General features: G+C 41.1%; 1 protein-coding gene across 1 annotated transcript in view; it reads left to right on the top strand.

Annotated features, from left to right (window-relative positions):
• SGPL1 (sphingosine-1-phosphate lyase 1) overlaps positions 1-17,803 on the top strand; it is a 44,791-nt gene that overhangs the window by 10,749 nt on the left and 16,239 nt on the right. Inside the window, exons 2-6 of the mRNA XM_014609365.3 lie at positions 736-898; positions 3,562-3,629; positions 6,250-6,397; positions 10,359-10,438; positions 13,420-13,548. Of these exons, the coding sequence (XP_014464851.2) occupies positions 736-898; positions 3,562-3,629; positions 6,250-6,397; positions 10,359-10,438; positions 13,420-13,548 (588 nt within the window). The remainder of the gene's footprint in view (positions 1-735; positions 899-3,561; positions 3,630-6,249; positions 6,398-10,358; positions 10,439-13,419; positions 13,549-17,803) is intronic.

Below are 17,803 nucleotides of genomic sequence, written 5' to 3'. Positions count from 1 at the left end.
GCATCAGTGTTCATCTCTGTGATGTTAAAATCCCCAAAGGAAAGAATTTGCTTGTATTTTCAAGAAAGCAGTAGAAGCTAAGTGAAATTTAAAGTGCGTGTTGGTATTAAAGGAGACCTTCAGCTGCTGTCCAAATGAAGCAACAGTGTTATGCTAACTTGGATACCATGATGTAGAAATGCTTTCATCTATAGTTGTAGTGATTTAAGCTGTCATCTAATTAATTGGTTATAATTCTTCGTGTATCTCTGTCCTTTACTTGTTTTAGCTGTTCTTTGCCAAGCAAATCTATGTTGTTACGACTTTTGGTAGCTAAGTAAATAGATCAAACCATGCAACAAAATACCTCTTTTCCTACATACTCACACGTGGACATTTCTTCAGCCACCAATTAACTTTTTTTCTCCTCCAGTGCTTTATGTCTCTCATAGAAGCCTTGAAGTTGACAGAACCTAGCGAGTGCAAGTCTGTTGACACTGCAGGCTCCTAGTCAATTATGTACCACTTAGGTGGCTTAAGGGGTATTGTACAGTAAGCACTGGGGTGGAGTTCCTATGCAATTAAGCAGTTTATGTACTGCACTGCCTCACAGTAAACATTTATTAATTTGGTAATCCATAATTAACACTGGCACTGTGGTATGTACTTGTACTTCAGTGCCTTACTTCTTTATTTGAAGATGACCAGGCTTGTTCTTCCTGTAATGTCTGCTCTTTGTGTTTTGTTTTTTTCCAGGACACCTTTCCCTATAAAGACATCATCTTGATGTACTTAGAAAAGGCTAGGAGCTTTGTGAATGGACAGTGTGAAGGAATTGAGCCCTGGAAGTTGATTGGATTAACGTTTGCTTCTACTCTAATATTGGTATGGGTGCATAATTTCCTCTTCCAACCAGAGAGTAAGTACCCTGGCACATCTACCTGTTGTTGGGGATTCTTTGAAATGTTTGGGGGAGTAGGGCTGTTATATGTGTAAGCATATTTACATCTATACAGTATACAGTCATAAACCAGTATGTATTCTTCACACAATCCTTTGTCAAGAATTAAGATCAAGACTTACTAGTATTAAGTTATTTAAGCTTTGATCTTTCTTTACTACAGCATGGTGGAAGACATTTTGGAACATGCATATTTTATGTGGAAAGGCTTCCCTGTCCATTCCCCCTTCATAATGGACTGCAGCAAATAAATGTTTAGCCAGAACATCACCCTTGCTTTGAGTCATAGGTCAAAAACTGGAACATATATTTTTGTGTTCTTTGTTCAGTTCCTGATGTGGAAACATGGCACAGTATTATTGTGGGGGGGAGGATCTGTCATGAACACTACTTAGATTAAATGAAGGATGCTCCCTTTGATTTTGCATTAGGTATGTCTCTTTGCTCACAAAGGTAGTTATTTATGGTCCACACTCTCACTTCAATCAGTTTTCTGTGTTTTTTTTTTTCCCCTAGGTTGAAGTGTTTAAATGTTAAAATTCTTATATCTGATACCTTGTTCCATTGCCACACATTCTTCACCCTGGCAAGGTGAAGTCTAAGAATACTAGATTCGTCAGAGAGGAAAGCCTAATACCTCATAGACCTCACAATAAGGATTTAATTGTAATGTATTAGAAGTAACCTAGTGTTAAATGTGGAGAAGCACAATAAACTTCGTCTGTTGCATGTTCTGTCCACAAATGGAAATGCATGTAGCTGAAACACTTTTTTCTTTCTTTCTTAAAGAATAAAATGGAAGGTAGCATATTAGTAAGACCCAAAGGGTATGTCTGTACTGCTTCCTTGGCATTCCTGGAGGCTTGCTTATGAGCATGCACTGCCTACTGACTGCTCTGTATGTGGCAGTGAAACTGTTTCAGGCACACTTACCTGCTGCCACCCTTGAGATCTGTTAGCCCCAGTGCTTGCAAGTGGTAGTGGCTGTCCCTAGTGTGCTTCCTGACATTGTTTCTAGAGCAGGTGTGGATATGAGCAGTATCCTAGGAGTGCCAAAGCATGGACGTTCCCTTAATTTACTTGTTTATCTTTTAAATAGTATTATGCAATCTTTGATTAAACATGCTGGCTTTATAAGCATAGGAAAAGTTTGAAGAAACGTCTACATTTAGGGAGAAAACAAAGCAGTAGTGAACAGTGCATGCAATGTGTAAATTATTTCTAAAATACTAGCTCAGGGGTTGACAACCAGGGGTACTTGGGAAAGCCCTAGGGGGTACACGCAGGCAGGCAGGGATGGAGTGCTGCCACTCACCACCCCATGCTGCTGCCTCCCAAGAGCAGGGCTGAGGCGGGGCAAGGGCAGTGGTGCCTCTCTGTGGGCCCTGCTTGGCCAGCTGGATTCTGGGGGGGAGCAGGTGGCTGTGGCCACCATCACCTACCACCCCTGCTCTGCATCTGGCCTAGCAACACACTGCCCCCCCCCCCCCGGGGCTCCATGTTTGGCCTCTGGGGGTACATGTATTTAAAAAGGTTTAAAACCCCTGTACTAGCTAGTAAGTATTTACTACAAAACATACTAGTGCTAAGGCTTGCAAAGATGGATGATGTGAAGAAAAGGAGTCAACTAAAAGAATTCTGGAATTAGCATTGAAGGTAAGATCATAGGTCGTGTCCACACATGCAGGCATGTGTGCTCACAGCAGCTCAAATAGGAGTGGCACAGATTTGTGCTGGAGATTTTTTGCCTCAGCACATGTGCCTGGACATGCAGTTTGGTGTGGAACAAGTTGTGCCACTTGAGGTTTGTGAGGGTGGCTTGGGGATGTGGGTGTTGTAGGTAGATTGCAGGGGGACTGTGGGTGTGGGGGGCTGTTCAGGAGGGGTGGGTCTGTTGGCTCCCCACAGGGCACATGCCCCCCACACAGCACATGGACTATTCCCTCCCTATAGCAGCAGTGGCCATTTGGGGTGTTCGGGACCCTCCTGGCACAGCCCTCCATGGCACAGGGCAGTGTGGCTCGGCCCCAACCATCTGGCACCTGGTGCCATCTGTGCCACATCGTGTGGACCCATCCCGGCTTGGTGCAGGGCTGTGCGCCTTTAAGTCAGCTCCATGCTGCTCGTGCCACTTGTAGGGACCATGCGTGGACCCTGGCTGTGTGCTGTGGGCATGGGCCCCAAGCCCCATCAGGCTGAGCCAGTTTTGTGGAGGCAGGACCTAGCCCGGCACGACACATGGTTCCTGTGAGTGGCGTGGGGCTCCAGGGGATAGCCCGAATGGCCTGAAGGTGCATGGCCTCGCGCTGAGCTGGGCCAGGCCCACGCAATGTGGCACAGGCGGTGCCGGGTACCAATTTCACACTGCTATTCTTCTTGTGCTTTTCTTGCCCAAAATGGAATATTTAGTCATAAATGCCTACCAGTGACTGTATGAAGGTCTTTAATACTGTTTATAATCTGAGCCAAATTTGGCTCTAACACTGTTATGCTCATCCCTGCATGTCAGTTCTCTTATGTCATTTAGCCAAGAGTTCCTCCTGTATTTCCAAAATATTATACCCCAGTTTTCTTTTAACTTCTTAACTCAAATTGGTTTAACTGTGTTTGTTTTCTTTCAGGTTTAACATCAAGAAGTAAAAAGCAGTTCTTTAAACTCATCAGAAAAATGCCAATTGTTGGAGGCATAGTAAGTATTCCAACAACTTCTGATAATATTCAGTCAGAGTCCATACCCCAAAAGCTTATCTATGCTTCTGAAATCTGATCTTTCTGTAGTTGTTACTTTCCGAAAAGGGAGACGCCATTTTCCATTAATGACTCTGAGCAATTGCAGGTGGCTGAGTTTGCCCCAACTTTGTTCTAGATGTTATCTGACTTGGGCTTAAAGTTGGTTCCAGGTTATTGCTCTGAGGTAATTTAACATTTTGGGTTTGTTGTCCATACGTGGTCATTGGTATGTAAAGAAAAGGTAAGTGGACATTAGTTGTGCAGGGCAAAACACTTATTTTTCTCATTGTTCTTCAGGCTAATTTGTTTTAGAACTTTTAAGAATGACTTGCATTCCAATATTAAGACAGCCAAAGCTGTATAATCATTAAAACAAGAAATACAATTATATTTGTTTCTCCTAAAAGTTAAAAACTATTTGCAAGTGTTAGCCGTTCTTTTTGCACTTTTTGTAACTTCATTTGGATCAAGAAAATTATAACTTTTAGTGACTTGGTTAATGACAATAGTACACTTTGACACAGCTCATGCCTGAAGACCTAAATCTCAATAAATGGGCAACATAAAATGTGTTGAGAATCAGAAGCCAGGTCTTCTGATGTAACAGCTGAATGAGTTAGCATGAAAGAAAACACTTTCATTTTTTTTGACCTTGCTTACCACGACTGCAAGTGAGATCTAAAAAAGTCTTGATTTGAAAAAAGAAAAAAAAGAACTAGCTTTAAGGGCTGTTACCCAATTGTTATTAGCTCTTTAAAGGGAAGATACTAATAGTTTATGTGATCCTGTTTGTCTAGGCTGGTGCCCTGACTGACAGTTTCATCAGGCTTTAGTAATTAGTGAGCTGTGGCAGATGAATTTATGACTCTCTTCATATATTCGACAATAAAAGCTTGTTTATTCATTGGCAGAAGATGTGTAGAATAACTCTAGACTCCCTGTCACAACCTGCTAAACTTACATGGCTCATATTTTCATGGTAGGGCTATTGAGATGTTGATCCATTACAAAAAATGGCTTAGTATCTCTTGTCTGTAGATTCCACTGATCAGTAATCTGTTACTTGATAAGCCTTTCATGTTGATTACATGAGGCCTTGACTTTCAAGCATTTCAATGTCCAAAAGTCTCAAGTAGTTTTAAGCTCCCAACAGCTGTATTAGATAAGGTTCCTGGTGGAGAAATCTGTACTGCTAAGAGATAATGCCTTTTAAGGGGGAAAATCTGGGCGTTAAAACTGTAGGCTCAGGCCAAGTACAAAAAAAAAGCCTTAAGTCTATCTGTACTGGAAATTTTCTTTTAAACAAATTGTATTGTTTTGTAACTGATATTTTCTGGTCTCTAAGGGTGTTTATGCATGTGCTCTGGGAGAGTGTGTGTGTGTGTGTGTGTGTGGGGAGGGGGGTTGGGGGGGCACTTTAATTATAGTGGCTTCGAGAGCCCTAATTAAAGTGCTTGGAGCGTCTCGTGTATCAATGTCCCAATGCTGAAAAAGCGATGAATGAGCTTTAGTTAAAGCACCCCCCACTGCCATTTTTCAGTGCGGGGATGCTGATGCACGAGATGCTGGAGTCTGCTGGAGCATGGTAATTGCCACTCTCCAATAGACTTGATTAATCGAGTCTGCTCTGATGTGCTGTAATTGCAGCATGTTGGAGCAGCCTCGCTGCTCGTGTATACGCACCCTAAACATACAGGCAGTCCTCAACTTACAACGTTTTGAGTTACAAAGTTTCGCACTTACAGTGTTTATGAATTGACACCCTGTTTCAACTTTCTGATGTCAGTTTTGACTTTATAATGCCACGCCACACCAGCAAACAAGTTCACTGTGTTGCCCATCTCCCTGCAGAACATCTGTCCAAGCTTACTTAAAATTTTCTTTAAGAAAGCAGACAAGACTCCTGAGAAGACTCCAGCCAAGAACCCTTCAAAAAGTCCAGCAAAGTCTCTTCAAAGAAGTTCTTCCAAATCCAATATGATTGCTATTTACAATATGTAAATATGCTATTTACAATATGTACACAATATCTACATTAATGTAGCTATATTACTCATCTATAATTGATCGAGTACAAAATTCTGGGTTATTTTTGGTGAAAATAGGGCATTGGGCCTTGGTTCAGGAGCCAATCTCCCATTTATAACATTATTTCTCATGGGGAAAATTGGTTCTGAGTTGTAACGTTTCGACTTATAATTGGTTCCTGAAAACTGTGTCTTGTCGTAAGTCCAAGGACTGCCTGTATATCTAATGTATGAAGAGACTAGTTCAAAATGTAATGTATCTTTATTTTTAACTGGCACAGATTAAAAACTTATATCCTTGTGGACTTGAGTTTCATGAAAAGGGTAGGGGGAACCTAGTAGCTTGCCTTGTTACATTTGGTAAACACAATTTTATTTTCAAATTGCTAAGTAGGTATTAAGGGAATTAAAATGTGTAGTGCTTGACAGTATTTGTTTAAGGAGTTAATAATGCTGTTAATAATGAACTTCCTGTGCCAGGCACTAGTAGTGAACCTTGTGCATGATATAAAAGGCATGCATCTCACTGATGACATTTTATTTTCCCTTTAGATACAGAAGCAGATAAACAAGGCTTTGGATGATGTAACCTCTAGTTTGCCCTTCCTGAAAGATGAAAAAGGTTATATCAAAGCACTGCCAGCACAAGGCATCAGCCAAGATGAGTTACTAGAGAAGATGAAAGACTACAGCTCAATGAGTATGTTTGTGAGCTTATAGTACTGAATATGCAGGTCTGCCTCATAAGCCTAACATTGGAATTATGCTGTGTATTGATGAAGTTAAATGAACTCTGTGGCCAGTAGTTTCATCTTCAATACTTTTTTTTTTTTTTTCTTGTGTTAATCAACATGTTAACTGAGGACTGATGTCCTTCTGTAGATGACAGTTATCAAACCTCACCAGTATTTGATAGTATGCAGGTATACTAGCCACCTGAAAGTTTTATGATGCAAAAGGTATTGGAAAAGTAAGGTTGTTCTGTTGTTGTAGTCATGACATGTAATGCAGACAATGTGAGTTTGGAAAACTAATTGGAGAATGAAGGTCTTTAGCCTGTTGACCAATGCAAATATCTAGTTCGTTAGATTAGCTTGAAGGGGATATTTTCATACCTGTCTGAGGTAGAGATGGACAAAACTTGATACCTGTTCACTTTAATTCCTTCCCTTCTCTCCTGCTCTCCCTCCTACCCCCTCAAACAAATAAATGGTATATTCTCTTGGATCCCTACAGGAAAAAAGTGGTTGCAGCCTGCAAGCTACTGTGAGCAAACACATGATAAAATTAGTGAACCCACTTACTTTGGTAGTGGGATATTTTAACTTCCCTTGCCAAAACAGAGATTCTTCTTTTTAAGTTGGTGCAGTATCACAACACTGTCTCTAGGGTGAGTTAGCCCAGGAAAGCAAGACAACTCTCTTTTGGCTGCCACTTTGTTTTAATTGGAAAAAATGTATTTTAGAGGCAAGCACAAATCTGCTTCTGAGCAATTTTGCCTTATTCCTAATCTCTTGCCATAAATATATGTTTTTCCTCCCCCACCCTTACTCCTCTGCCCCTCACCCCCCAATCCGAGCATTACTTTCCTCCAGACAAATGATCTTGAAAACGTGCTGACACTTCCCGATCTAGTATTTCCTCCCATGTTTAAAACAAGATATAAATTTAAGACTTAGAGGCTGGCATGCAACTAGGTATGCAAGCAGTGAGACTTCCTTGAACTTCCTTTTTTTGAAATTAATAAATTGCTCTTTTGGCCTAGAAACCTATCTATCTGAAGTATAAAACCACGACCAATGAGAGGTCATTATGAGATTCACTCAAATGAGCTTTTCAGTTGTTGTGGAGAGGTTGTATAAGACCTCATATGTGGACAGGATATGTCCTTCCGGGAAGAATGAGATGGAGGACTTAAATCACTGTTTGTGGTCTTGTAACCCCACTGCTAGTCTCTTGCTTAAAAGTGTGTTCGTTTCCCCTCCCCCCCCAATGCTCAGCATTACTCAAAAGAAAAATAACTTGCATAGCAAAGTGTTTTTAGGGAATCTCTATTCTCAGTTACAGTGATTCTTACCTTGTAAAGTGTGCATCAGGATTGTTTGCCTTGGTTCCATCATAGACGGTGTGTAACACTTGATTCTGTTTCACTTGTGCCAGGTTTTAAGTGGCTGGGGGCTGAATGCACCTCAAGCTACACTAGCTGGGGCCACACCAGCAGGAGCATGGACCCCAGGCCCTGGGGACCACATGTCTTCCTTCCCTTCCTCCCTCTCCTTCTCTGTTGCTGCTCCCTACACTTCACCTTGGCATCTTTCTGAGCTGTGTGCTAGGGAGCCCCAACTTGCACTTAGTTTTGGGGCAGGGGCAGGAAGGGGAGGCCTGAGACAGGCAGAACTTGAAGCCCCTGGCTACTACTACAGCAGGGGGAAAAAGGGGAGAGTGGTGGCTAGGTGGGAGCTCGGGGGTCACAATTTAACCTCTCATGGGCTGCATGCGGCCTCCAGGCAGTCAGTTGGACAGTCCTGACTTACATAAAGTTCAGGGTACTGCATCTAGGGAGAAGGAACCAGCAACACATCTGTAGGCCGGTGGAACACCCTTCTTGTCAGCATGGTGGCAGAAAAGGATTTTGGAGTCATTGTTGACTCCAGGATGAACATGAGCCGCCAATGCGAGGAAGCAGTCAGTAAGGCTAACTGCATCTTGTCATGCATCTAAAGATGCATCACAAGCAGGTCCAGGGAGGTGATCCTTCCCCTCTGTTGCATTGGTCAGGCCACAGTTGGAGTACTGCATCCTGTTCTGGGTGCTGCACTTCAAGAGGGATGTGGTTATCATTGAGAGGGTCCAGAGGAGGGCCACTTTCATGGTCAAGGGCAGTGGGGCAGGCCCTGCGAAGAGAGGCTAAAGGGCCTGAACCTATTCAGCCTCCACAAGAGAAGGCTGAGAGGGGATCTGGTGGCTGTTTACAAACTCACCAGGGGGGACCAGCAGGAATTGGTGGAGGCTCTGTTCCCCCAGGCACCATCCGGGGTTACTAGGAATAACGGCCACAAAGTGTTAGAGAGAAGGTTCAGGCTGGGGGCTGCCAGGCTCTGGAGTGGGCTCCCAAGTGAGGTGGTGCTCTTTCCTACCTTGAGGGTCTTCAAGAGGAGGCTGGATAGATATTTGGCTGGGGTGATATGACCCCGGCACCCGTTCCTGCCTGGGGCAAGGGGTCAGACTTGAAGATTTGTTTAGATCCCTTCCGACCCTAAGCACTATGATACTATGATAAAATTTGAACTCAAGTTAAAGTACCTGTTATCTTTTAATTAGAAAGTTTGAAGCAGTAAGTCTTCCTAAAATATGTTGGTTTTGTGGATTAGATAGTATTACATCCTTTCTTTCCCAAATCTAGAGTAACTTTTGCATTTGATCCTATAAATTGCCTGATTATCACACAAGCAAATGTAATCAATTCTGTGTATACAAACTTACGTCTAATAAATATCCTGCAGATGTTTTACTGCCGCTTGTTCTGTCCTACGTAATGTAATATTTTTCCCCTCAAACACTCCTTGAGGCTTTCACTAGTGTGTGTTTATTGTTCACTTCCTTCCTTCCTTCCTTCCCCCTTCTTCAGAAGCTGCTTGGAATGAGGGCAAGGAAATGATGATCATGCCTGCTATATGTTTGAAGTTGAAACCCTTAACAGGAAAATTTTAAACACTCCCCTCTGCCAGGAGGGTAACAGAGGGTGGTGGTATGAGGATCAAGCTGATGACCAACTCTGATAGAAAATGTGCATTGATGTGCTTGATCTTAGAAAGTTACCCAGAAAACACTTAAGTGGTGGACACCATGCCAGGGTGTTTAAAGAAGGGTGTAGGTCTGGTGGCTTTCATTTGCATGTGCCTTACATGAAATCATTTGCTAAATCTGTGTGTTTTTAACGGTACAGGCTTCTTTGAATTCCTTTCTTAAATATGGCACAATGCTGAAGTTAGAACCCAACAATGTGGAAAAGTTTGGGGAACTTAAATTAGTATTGAGTAGTAGGTTTCTGATTTGCATAAAATTTGCTCAGCTGAACACTTTATAGCTGAGCAAGACGGATCTACCCTGTACTGTTATAACTATTTCTGTATTCCATAAAAAAAAAAAGTGGAAGCCACGAGTGCTCAATTATTATGAAATTTTATTTGTGCTAATTGTCATGACACCAGGGAAATAAGAAGAAGGCTGGAGAAACCATTTCATATTTATGAATGGTTTGACCCCCATGTGCAGTCTGGAAATATCACTCTATGGAGAACTTATTTTTAATGGTCTCTTAAATGAAGCAGTTATAGACAATTAACATGGTGGGGGAAGAGACAAGATAATTCCCGAAGTCAACATTTTGGACAAACTTTTCTTGGATTTCCTAATTCTAAGCCACTATCCAGGCATTTAGTTTTCTCTAATATTTGCTATGTTTTAAAGAAAATTGTCTTTCCTTCTCTGGTTTTGAGCTAATGATAAGACTACCTGGGAAGTCAGGGCTGGTCAGTAACTTGAGAGGCTAACGCTTCTGGTTTGCTAAGCTACCTAGGACACACACTTTCTCTTTACCCTTTTAGATATTTGAAGGTTGCTGCCAATTTGAGCTTACACTGCTTATGCTTATTTTTCAGGTGAAGTACATTGGGAGGATGGAAAAGTCTCCGGGACAGTGTATAGTGGTGAAGAGAAGCTCACCAATCTGCTAGTGAAGGTAAACAAGCTTGCAGGCGATACAATATGTTGAATTTACAAATAAACTTTGTGGTGAGTAACCATAAACCCCTTCACGTAAGCTTCTGAACTGAAAAGAATTATTTTTTCTTGGAAAGTGGTAGAACAAAGACCACGGGCCCTGAAGCCAGAAGTGGAGGTTCAGATAGAAGGTGTTATTAGCAGAACGATTGGGCAGTCAAATAAATGGCCGAAGGTTGCTGGTGGGGAGTGGTGTCAAAGCATCATCACTGTAGGTACTTAAGAACAGATTAGATAAAAAGTTTTGAATGTGAAAGCAAGTAGCTGATTGCATGTGCCTGAATAAACTGATGGTGTTCTTCTAATGTTGGGAAAGTGGGGTTCTACAACATTTCAGGAATTCTACATGGCAACTATGGCTTAATCCTACTTGATCTGGTCTGTGGCTGTTTATACCACTGTAACCCCTTTTGGGTTAAGCCTAGGCAAAAGAAAACTTACAGCTGACTGTACTGTGCAGCCCAAATTTGGAGAGTAGCTTAAAAAAAAGAGGACAAATTGGCTTCACCTAAACCAGCAGTGCTCAGCCCAGTTAAGCTCAAGGCACTTCTTAGCTTTCACACACTTTTTTTTACTACAGAAAAATAATAGAGCAATTTTTCTGTTGCAGAGAACTTGGAAGGATCACAATAGGTCAGAATGTTTTTGACATTATAGATATATGTGCAAAATCTGTGGGTTTGTCCTGTGAATCATATATAGGTGTTTGCATACTTAACAGTGCTATTATGTGGCACCTTTAAAAGAAGCTTGCAGTGCCCTGTTTGAGAACTACTGACCTAAATTCTTGCTAGGTCTATGTATAAGCCTGGCATTTTTCTCCTTGGTAAGGTTAAAAGGGTTCTAAACAAGTCAAGTGCCTGTCTAGCTGCTCTTTTCTTTTTCCTTTTCCAGGAAAAAAGTTTTAGACAGTCCTCTTGGGACCTTGTTACATATTAAATTTAGGCAGGTTCTGGAGCTCTTAACCCCTGGGTTGTCCACACATTGACACCTGACACTAATTTTAAGCACGTTTTAAGCATTTTAAAGTTACACCACTCCAGGGCAGGTTTCTCTCTGATCCATGTTACCTACCTCATGTTCCATTACTGTATGGCCACTCCCCATAGATGAACTGCCCAAGTTGTAGTCCTCCATCATCCCAGGATGCAGTGCCCCCTCACTCACCCTTATGTTCTTTGTGGACAAACATTCTACCCCCTGAACTCTATTGCCCAGGAGGTGGTTCTGGCATCAAGCTAACTCCCTTCCCACCCCTGGGAGTGTGACTTTCTCACCCCCAAGGCTGCAACTGTGCACAAACTGCCTGCAGAGCATATGCCAGCTAGCCAGCTTGCAGGGCATGGATGGGTCCAGGCGTAGGGTCTAGTGGGGGTAGGGGAAGGTGGGAAACAAGGTATGGGGCCATATTGACCCCCCCCGTGAGCTGGAGCTTCCTTCCTAGGACAGGGGCGGTAGCTCCCTCAAAAGGGCCTTCCGTCACTGCTCCCGCCACCCGGGAAGCACAACCAGCACCTTCCATATCCCAATTTATTAAAACATTTAACCTTAAAAACATTTAATTTACTTCGTCATTTTCATTTAAAATTTACTACTTTTTATTTTATCTTTCAGTGGTTGCCTTCCTTCATTTCACCCCCTTCTCCCACCCTAATTTCCTTTTCTTTCCATTTCATTACCCTCCCCCATCCCATTAACTCTCCACCACCCAACCTCATGTTCTCCCTCACCCCAATCCATCTCTCATACCCCCCATCCCACCTAGAGCAGGGATAGAGGCTTGTCCTGGCTCACCAGCCCTGTAGTGGCAGCTTACAGCTGTAACTCCCAGTCAGGCCACTGTTCCTTCATTCTCTAGTGTTAAGTCACAGCTGTGTAGGTAGGGGACAGTCAGAGGTTTTTAGCCTTAACATGTGACTGTTCAAATGTTGATCAATTAGTACTAGCTTGAGTTTGGAACAGTTTAAAGTGCAACATGTAACAAGGCTCTTAGACTCCTTACTTTTTTGGAACATCTTTTTAGAGCAGCTACAGTGAATTGTGTGTGCATGCCTACTGCTTCCCTGCCTCATGGATGTACGAATGCATAGATCTCATCACTGTTTTCTGTAGGAAATCATGCTTAAAACCTTTGGTTCCAATGATTGGTTTTTTTTTTTCTTCTTGATTGTTATGTTGTCACTCCCATTGATAGTCTTCCCCAACTTCAATAGAATTGCTCCTTATTCTGGCCAGTGGAGATCAAAATTAGAACTACAGTCAAAATTAAAGCCACTGTCTTTGTTGAGAGCCATGGTGTTAGAATGTGTGAGAGAGAAATGCTGGCTTCTGTGAATGCTTGTTTCTGAGTATTTGGGTAGTTGTACTGCTTCTAGGCATAATAACTTGTGGTTACTCCAAAATGTACTTTGAAGACAAAATAATTACAGTTTGTCTGATTCTGAAGTGACTTTTTCAGAATAAGCTGATGTTTGCTTCTTGTACTAAGATTTAGTGGCTCATTTTTAAAAGAACAAAAGCTTCTGTCCTCAAGCAACCATATATTTTCTTTTAAACAGGTGTACTTGGAATTCATAATTTATTTAAAAACAAACAAACCAGTACTTAATGGGATGGTGGTTGTAGCATAAACATGCCTCAGGCCAAATGTACTCTAACTTGGGGGTTATTAACAGTGGTTGGATAATATGACTGTGTCATCACATCTGTAGCTTCAGAAACTTGTGGCTACACCTACCTTCCGCAATGTGCTGCTGTTGACCTCCTATGCCTTGGTTTTTTTTGTTACTTGCTGCTATGGCTGAACATAGTTCATTGTGCTAGCTCATTTGTAATGTATGTAATGCCAGTTTTTATTGCTATTGCTGGATTTATTGAATGATAAACCCAGGTTTTGTTTTGCACAATATCAGAACATAATGAAATGCTTTTTACCTAAAGGTGTATGAGAAGTTTGCATGGAGTAATCCCCTTCATCCCGACATATTCCCCGGTTTGAGGAAGATGGAAGCAGAGGTGGTGAGGATGGCATGCACACTCTTCCATGGGGGACCCAGTTCCTGTGGTGTTGTAAGTCGTCCACTTAACACATGACCCTTCTAACTGGATTATGCACTCCTCCTTCCTTTCTACAAACTGTGCTAATATTATTTTTGTACAGTGTGACTGAGACCTTACAGATACTAGTAAGGTTGGCTAGTAGAGCTATACTGGCAAACCCTTCTTGGAAACATTGAGAAAAGAGTTCCCAAAGTATGTGGGCAAAAGAATGTCTTGGGCAGTATGGCTATAGCTACCCTTTGTGTCTTTGCTGTCACTGTTTCTATACTTTTAACCAGCAACACTGCTGGTGTTAGGTGGGTAAGGGATTAAATAACCAACTTTGGTTTGGAAGCAGTTTTTGTGTGGTAGCTTGTTTAAACTACTCTGATTTGCAAATTTGTCAGCTTGTCAAAACTAGGGCTACTTATTGCTCTGGCTTATTGTGTGAGACTACTAACAAGCTGTTTTAGGTGCCAAATGGTTTTGTGATAAATCAGGTGTTTTACATACTGTCTTTATCCAATTTATAACCGTCTCAATAAGTTAGCTTACACTGCCTTAAAGTTTACAAATGCAAAAGCCTTCTGTCATTTGGGAACTGGCTTTGTTCTGCCAGCAGAAAGATGGGGTATTACTGCCACTGGAAAGCTGGGAATGTGGATGCAAAAATTTTTGGCTGGTAGAACTAAGTGTGGAAACCAGATGTTAGTATGACAGCACAGAGTATGAATGTTTAGGAACAAGGTATCTTGGATAGTTGGTTTTTAAAAACACAGCAAGTGTTGTACATTAACAATTACAACTCTATCATCACATTAGCAGGGATTTGGAGGTGTCCTCATCTCCATTGCTTTTACTTATGGCATGTCCTTCACAATTCTGGTTTTGTGCAAGAGTTTGAAGTGGTCATCTTGGTGAACTGTCACACAAATGATTGTCTGCAAATGCAGGGACTGAACTTGGTGGCCACTTCCAATCTCACGTTTCTTGTACTGCACTATTTATTTCTAGTCTTTATATTATAATGGTGACCTTAGAGCAAGGACTTGGTTCACCGTGTAGTACAGTGAGGCCTTAGTCTCATACTAGTTGTAAGTGCTGCTATAATACAAGAGTCTAATAAATTGCAAAGAACTAATTCTCTTTGGGGAAGGTACCAGTGGTAAATGATTAAATGAGTTCTCAGAACCTGGAAAGAGGGGTTATGCTTACTCTCTCTAAATATATTGAGGCTAAAGCAGTGGAGAGGGAGAAGAGCCATTTGGCTAAATGGCAGTGTTTGCCCAAGAGTAAATGGGGATGAAATGATTGGATAAATCCAGTCTTGAAATTTACAGGACAAGAGAGGTGTCACAACAGCTTTCCAATAGGAGTATTTGGGGCAAAGGACCAACATTGGTCAGTTGAGTAGAGAGGTGTTAGCCTGAAGTCAGGCAGGAGCCTCTAAGACACCTTAGAGGCTAACTGCTTATTTTGTCAGGTGCTGTGACAAAGCATACAATTGCATCAGCTGTTGCCTATTAAAGCTTATGCCTCTTTGAACCAGTTAGTCTCTAAGGTGCCACTTCACCCTGCCTTCTGCCTGGCCAGTTTATGAGCAGGAATGTATGAAATGGTAGGGGATGTTTATAGTCCTAGTCCTGTGTTTATAACCAGCTATGGAATTGCTACTGGTGACTTTGCAGCTCAGTTGCAGTACTTGCACTACTTGACCAGCTTAAGGTTTAAAATGAGAAAACCAAACAAAAATTTGTTTGTGTTGGTAAAATGCTTGACCCCACCTGTTATCTTGACTGATTTATGAGGCTGAGAACGTTGACAGGATTATCAGCAGAGAGGAGGATAGTCTGGATCTACACCCTGTCACATCAATCTTTATTATTTTTAATTTTAATTGATCTAATTTAATGACTGTCTTGCAAAACTCTACTAGCTACAGTACTTGTCACCTATTTGGAGGACTTCATTCACAGAAACTTGCAACACCTGAGATGACTGCAGCTTTCATTGTATAATGCGTGTGCAAACGCCTACATTTAAAAAAAAAAAAAGTCTACCTTGGCTCTATCTATATGCTTAGTTCTTTACATTAAAAATGTAGTAGCACGCAAGGGGAGAGAGACAGAAGGTAGTTTCTAAAGTCCTAACTGGTTCCAACAAGGATTTCTTAGGCAGCTATCTTTTTTGGACTATGCAGTTGTTATAATGTTAGACAAGCTTTTGAATGCAAGACACTCTTCCTTAGGTCTCTGATTATAGGAAGCTTGACACAGCAAGTTAAGCACAGCATAGGGGAGGGCTGAGAGAAATTCTCAGTTGTAGCAGACAGCCTTCTCCAAAACCAGAAGATTACCACAGATGACTTGAGAACCCTTTCCACTCCATTTCCTACCCTTTCTTCTCCCCTCCCTAAAGTCTTTTGTAATTAAATGAGCCTTGTGGCATACCATGAGGCTTCACAGCTGTAGGCAATAAAACATTAAGTCACGCTGAGATTTCATACAGAAGCATAAGAAAAGTGGTGACAATAGTAAATGGCGGAACAGTTCTCCTATAAACAAGGTCAGTGGAAAAGCTGAGAAATTGGATAGACAAACTAGTAGGTTAACCTAACTTCTTTAATTAACTTCCTGAAACTGATCTTTCAGGTCAGCTCCTGCCACAAAGGACACACTTCTAAACAATGATTTTCAAGAAGCAATTAGCAGTTAAAGGAAGGTTTGGGTGATTTGGAGACACTCCTGAGCAAATGGTGTGAGAAGTTGTCTTGGAGAGAGCCAGAATTTCAAATGGGTATCTGCTAGATAAGGTTTTATATTTAATATATCATCATGATTTTTGATGGCTGAATAGTTGTTCCAAAGAACTGCTCCTTTGGATCATCTTTCAAACTGAAGTGATTCCACCCCTCCACTCCCCAAACACACATGTATATACACTTTTTAATATTGAAAACAACACTTTTATATTACCATTTCTTAAAGTCACCATTGTAAATGGTCACCTGCCTTGGTAACTGGCATGCCTTGCGTGAGGCAGTTAATACCTATAGGGATTTTTCTTATTTCACAGAAGAAGATACTTAAAAAATTGAAACTACAAAATGGGCAGACTTAAAAAGGAACATTACAAAAAATGGAATAGTTTTAAATTGTTATTGGCCCTTTTAAGGGCATATGGCTATTGGTTATTTTTATTGCACCTTGGAGAGAATCCTGTTTTTATTGGTAAATTTGGTGAGTATAATTGCTGTTTTTGAGAAGTGTTAGCTGCCCATGTCTAGTGTTAGTGGTCTTTACACTCTGGTTGAGGTAACCCATTGTATGCATGAAGTAGAGAGTTGAAACCAGATTGGCATTTCTAATAGTGCTGCAGCAGCTGTCTATTATAACATGTGAAACACATTGGATGCCACTGGAGAAATACTAGGACCATGATTCATGGAGAATGAAAAGAAAGTGCTTATCTTTCTATACTAAGGAAACAGATTTGACTTGGTTGTAAAGCAGTCTCAAAAATAAGAGCCCATGAGAATAATACAGGTCTTCTCCTGTATGACCGCATACACCACTTGTAAGGAAACTGATGCCTTGGACAGGTATTTAAATGAAATGGATCATGAGTAGTGAATATTAACTTAAATGTTCATTATTTATGGGAGTTATCTTCATTCTAGGAACATGTTGAGAAAGCTGTTCTCCTTATTTTTGAATACTGCTATTTACAAATCCCTTGTGAGGTCTTCAGACTCACCCCTATGTTGTGAATTACTTTGAAATGATGCACTGCTTTCTGGAAATTTTCCAAGTTAACTTTTTCCGACATTGAAAAGTTATTTCAAAGTTCTTCCTATTTCTCTTATGCTTCACTTATTAGATGGAACAATAATAATGGTACAGGAACCAGTGGTTTCAGTTCCCGAGAGACTCCAATTTAAATGATTCAGAAAGACTGGTAAATTCAATCTGTGGTGTGGGGATTTTCTTTTGTGATATGTGGGTAGAATTAACAGCTGCAAGCCTCATAATTTTTTAAGTGATGATTTTGAGAATCATCATGGGTTTCCCCTAGAATTTCTGGAAGAGTAGAAGTTTTCTATAAAAGTTTAGTTGCTTTTTCTTTTATTCTAAATATCACAGATTATCATGATTAGACTAACACTAGTTTTGATTATAGCATTGCAAGGAAAATCATGTGTATATGATGTATCTGATTATATATTTTAAATCCTTCCATCCCTCTTCTTTTATACCTTTCCTATTCTCAGCTAGAGGATTAAAAA

This window comes from Alligator mississippiensis, chromosome 6 (genome assembly GCF_030867095.1).
Source record: "Alligator mississippiensis isolate rAllMis1 chromosome 6, rAllMis1, whole genome shotgun sequence".
Classification (NCBI taxonomy): Eukaryota; Metazoa; Chordata; order Crocodylia; family Alligatoridae; genus Alligator; species Alligator mississippiensis.
The sequence above is the reverse complement of the archived record's forward strand: the minus strand, read 5'-3'. Positions and strand labels throughout refer to the sequence as shown.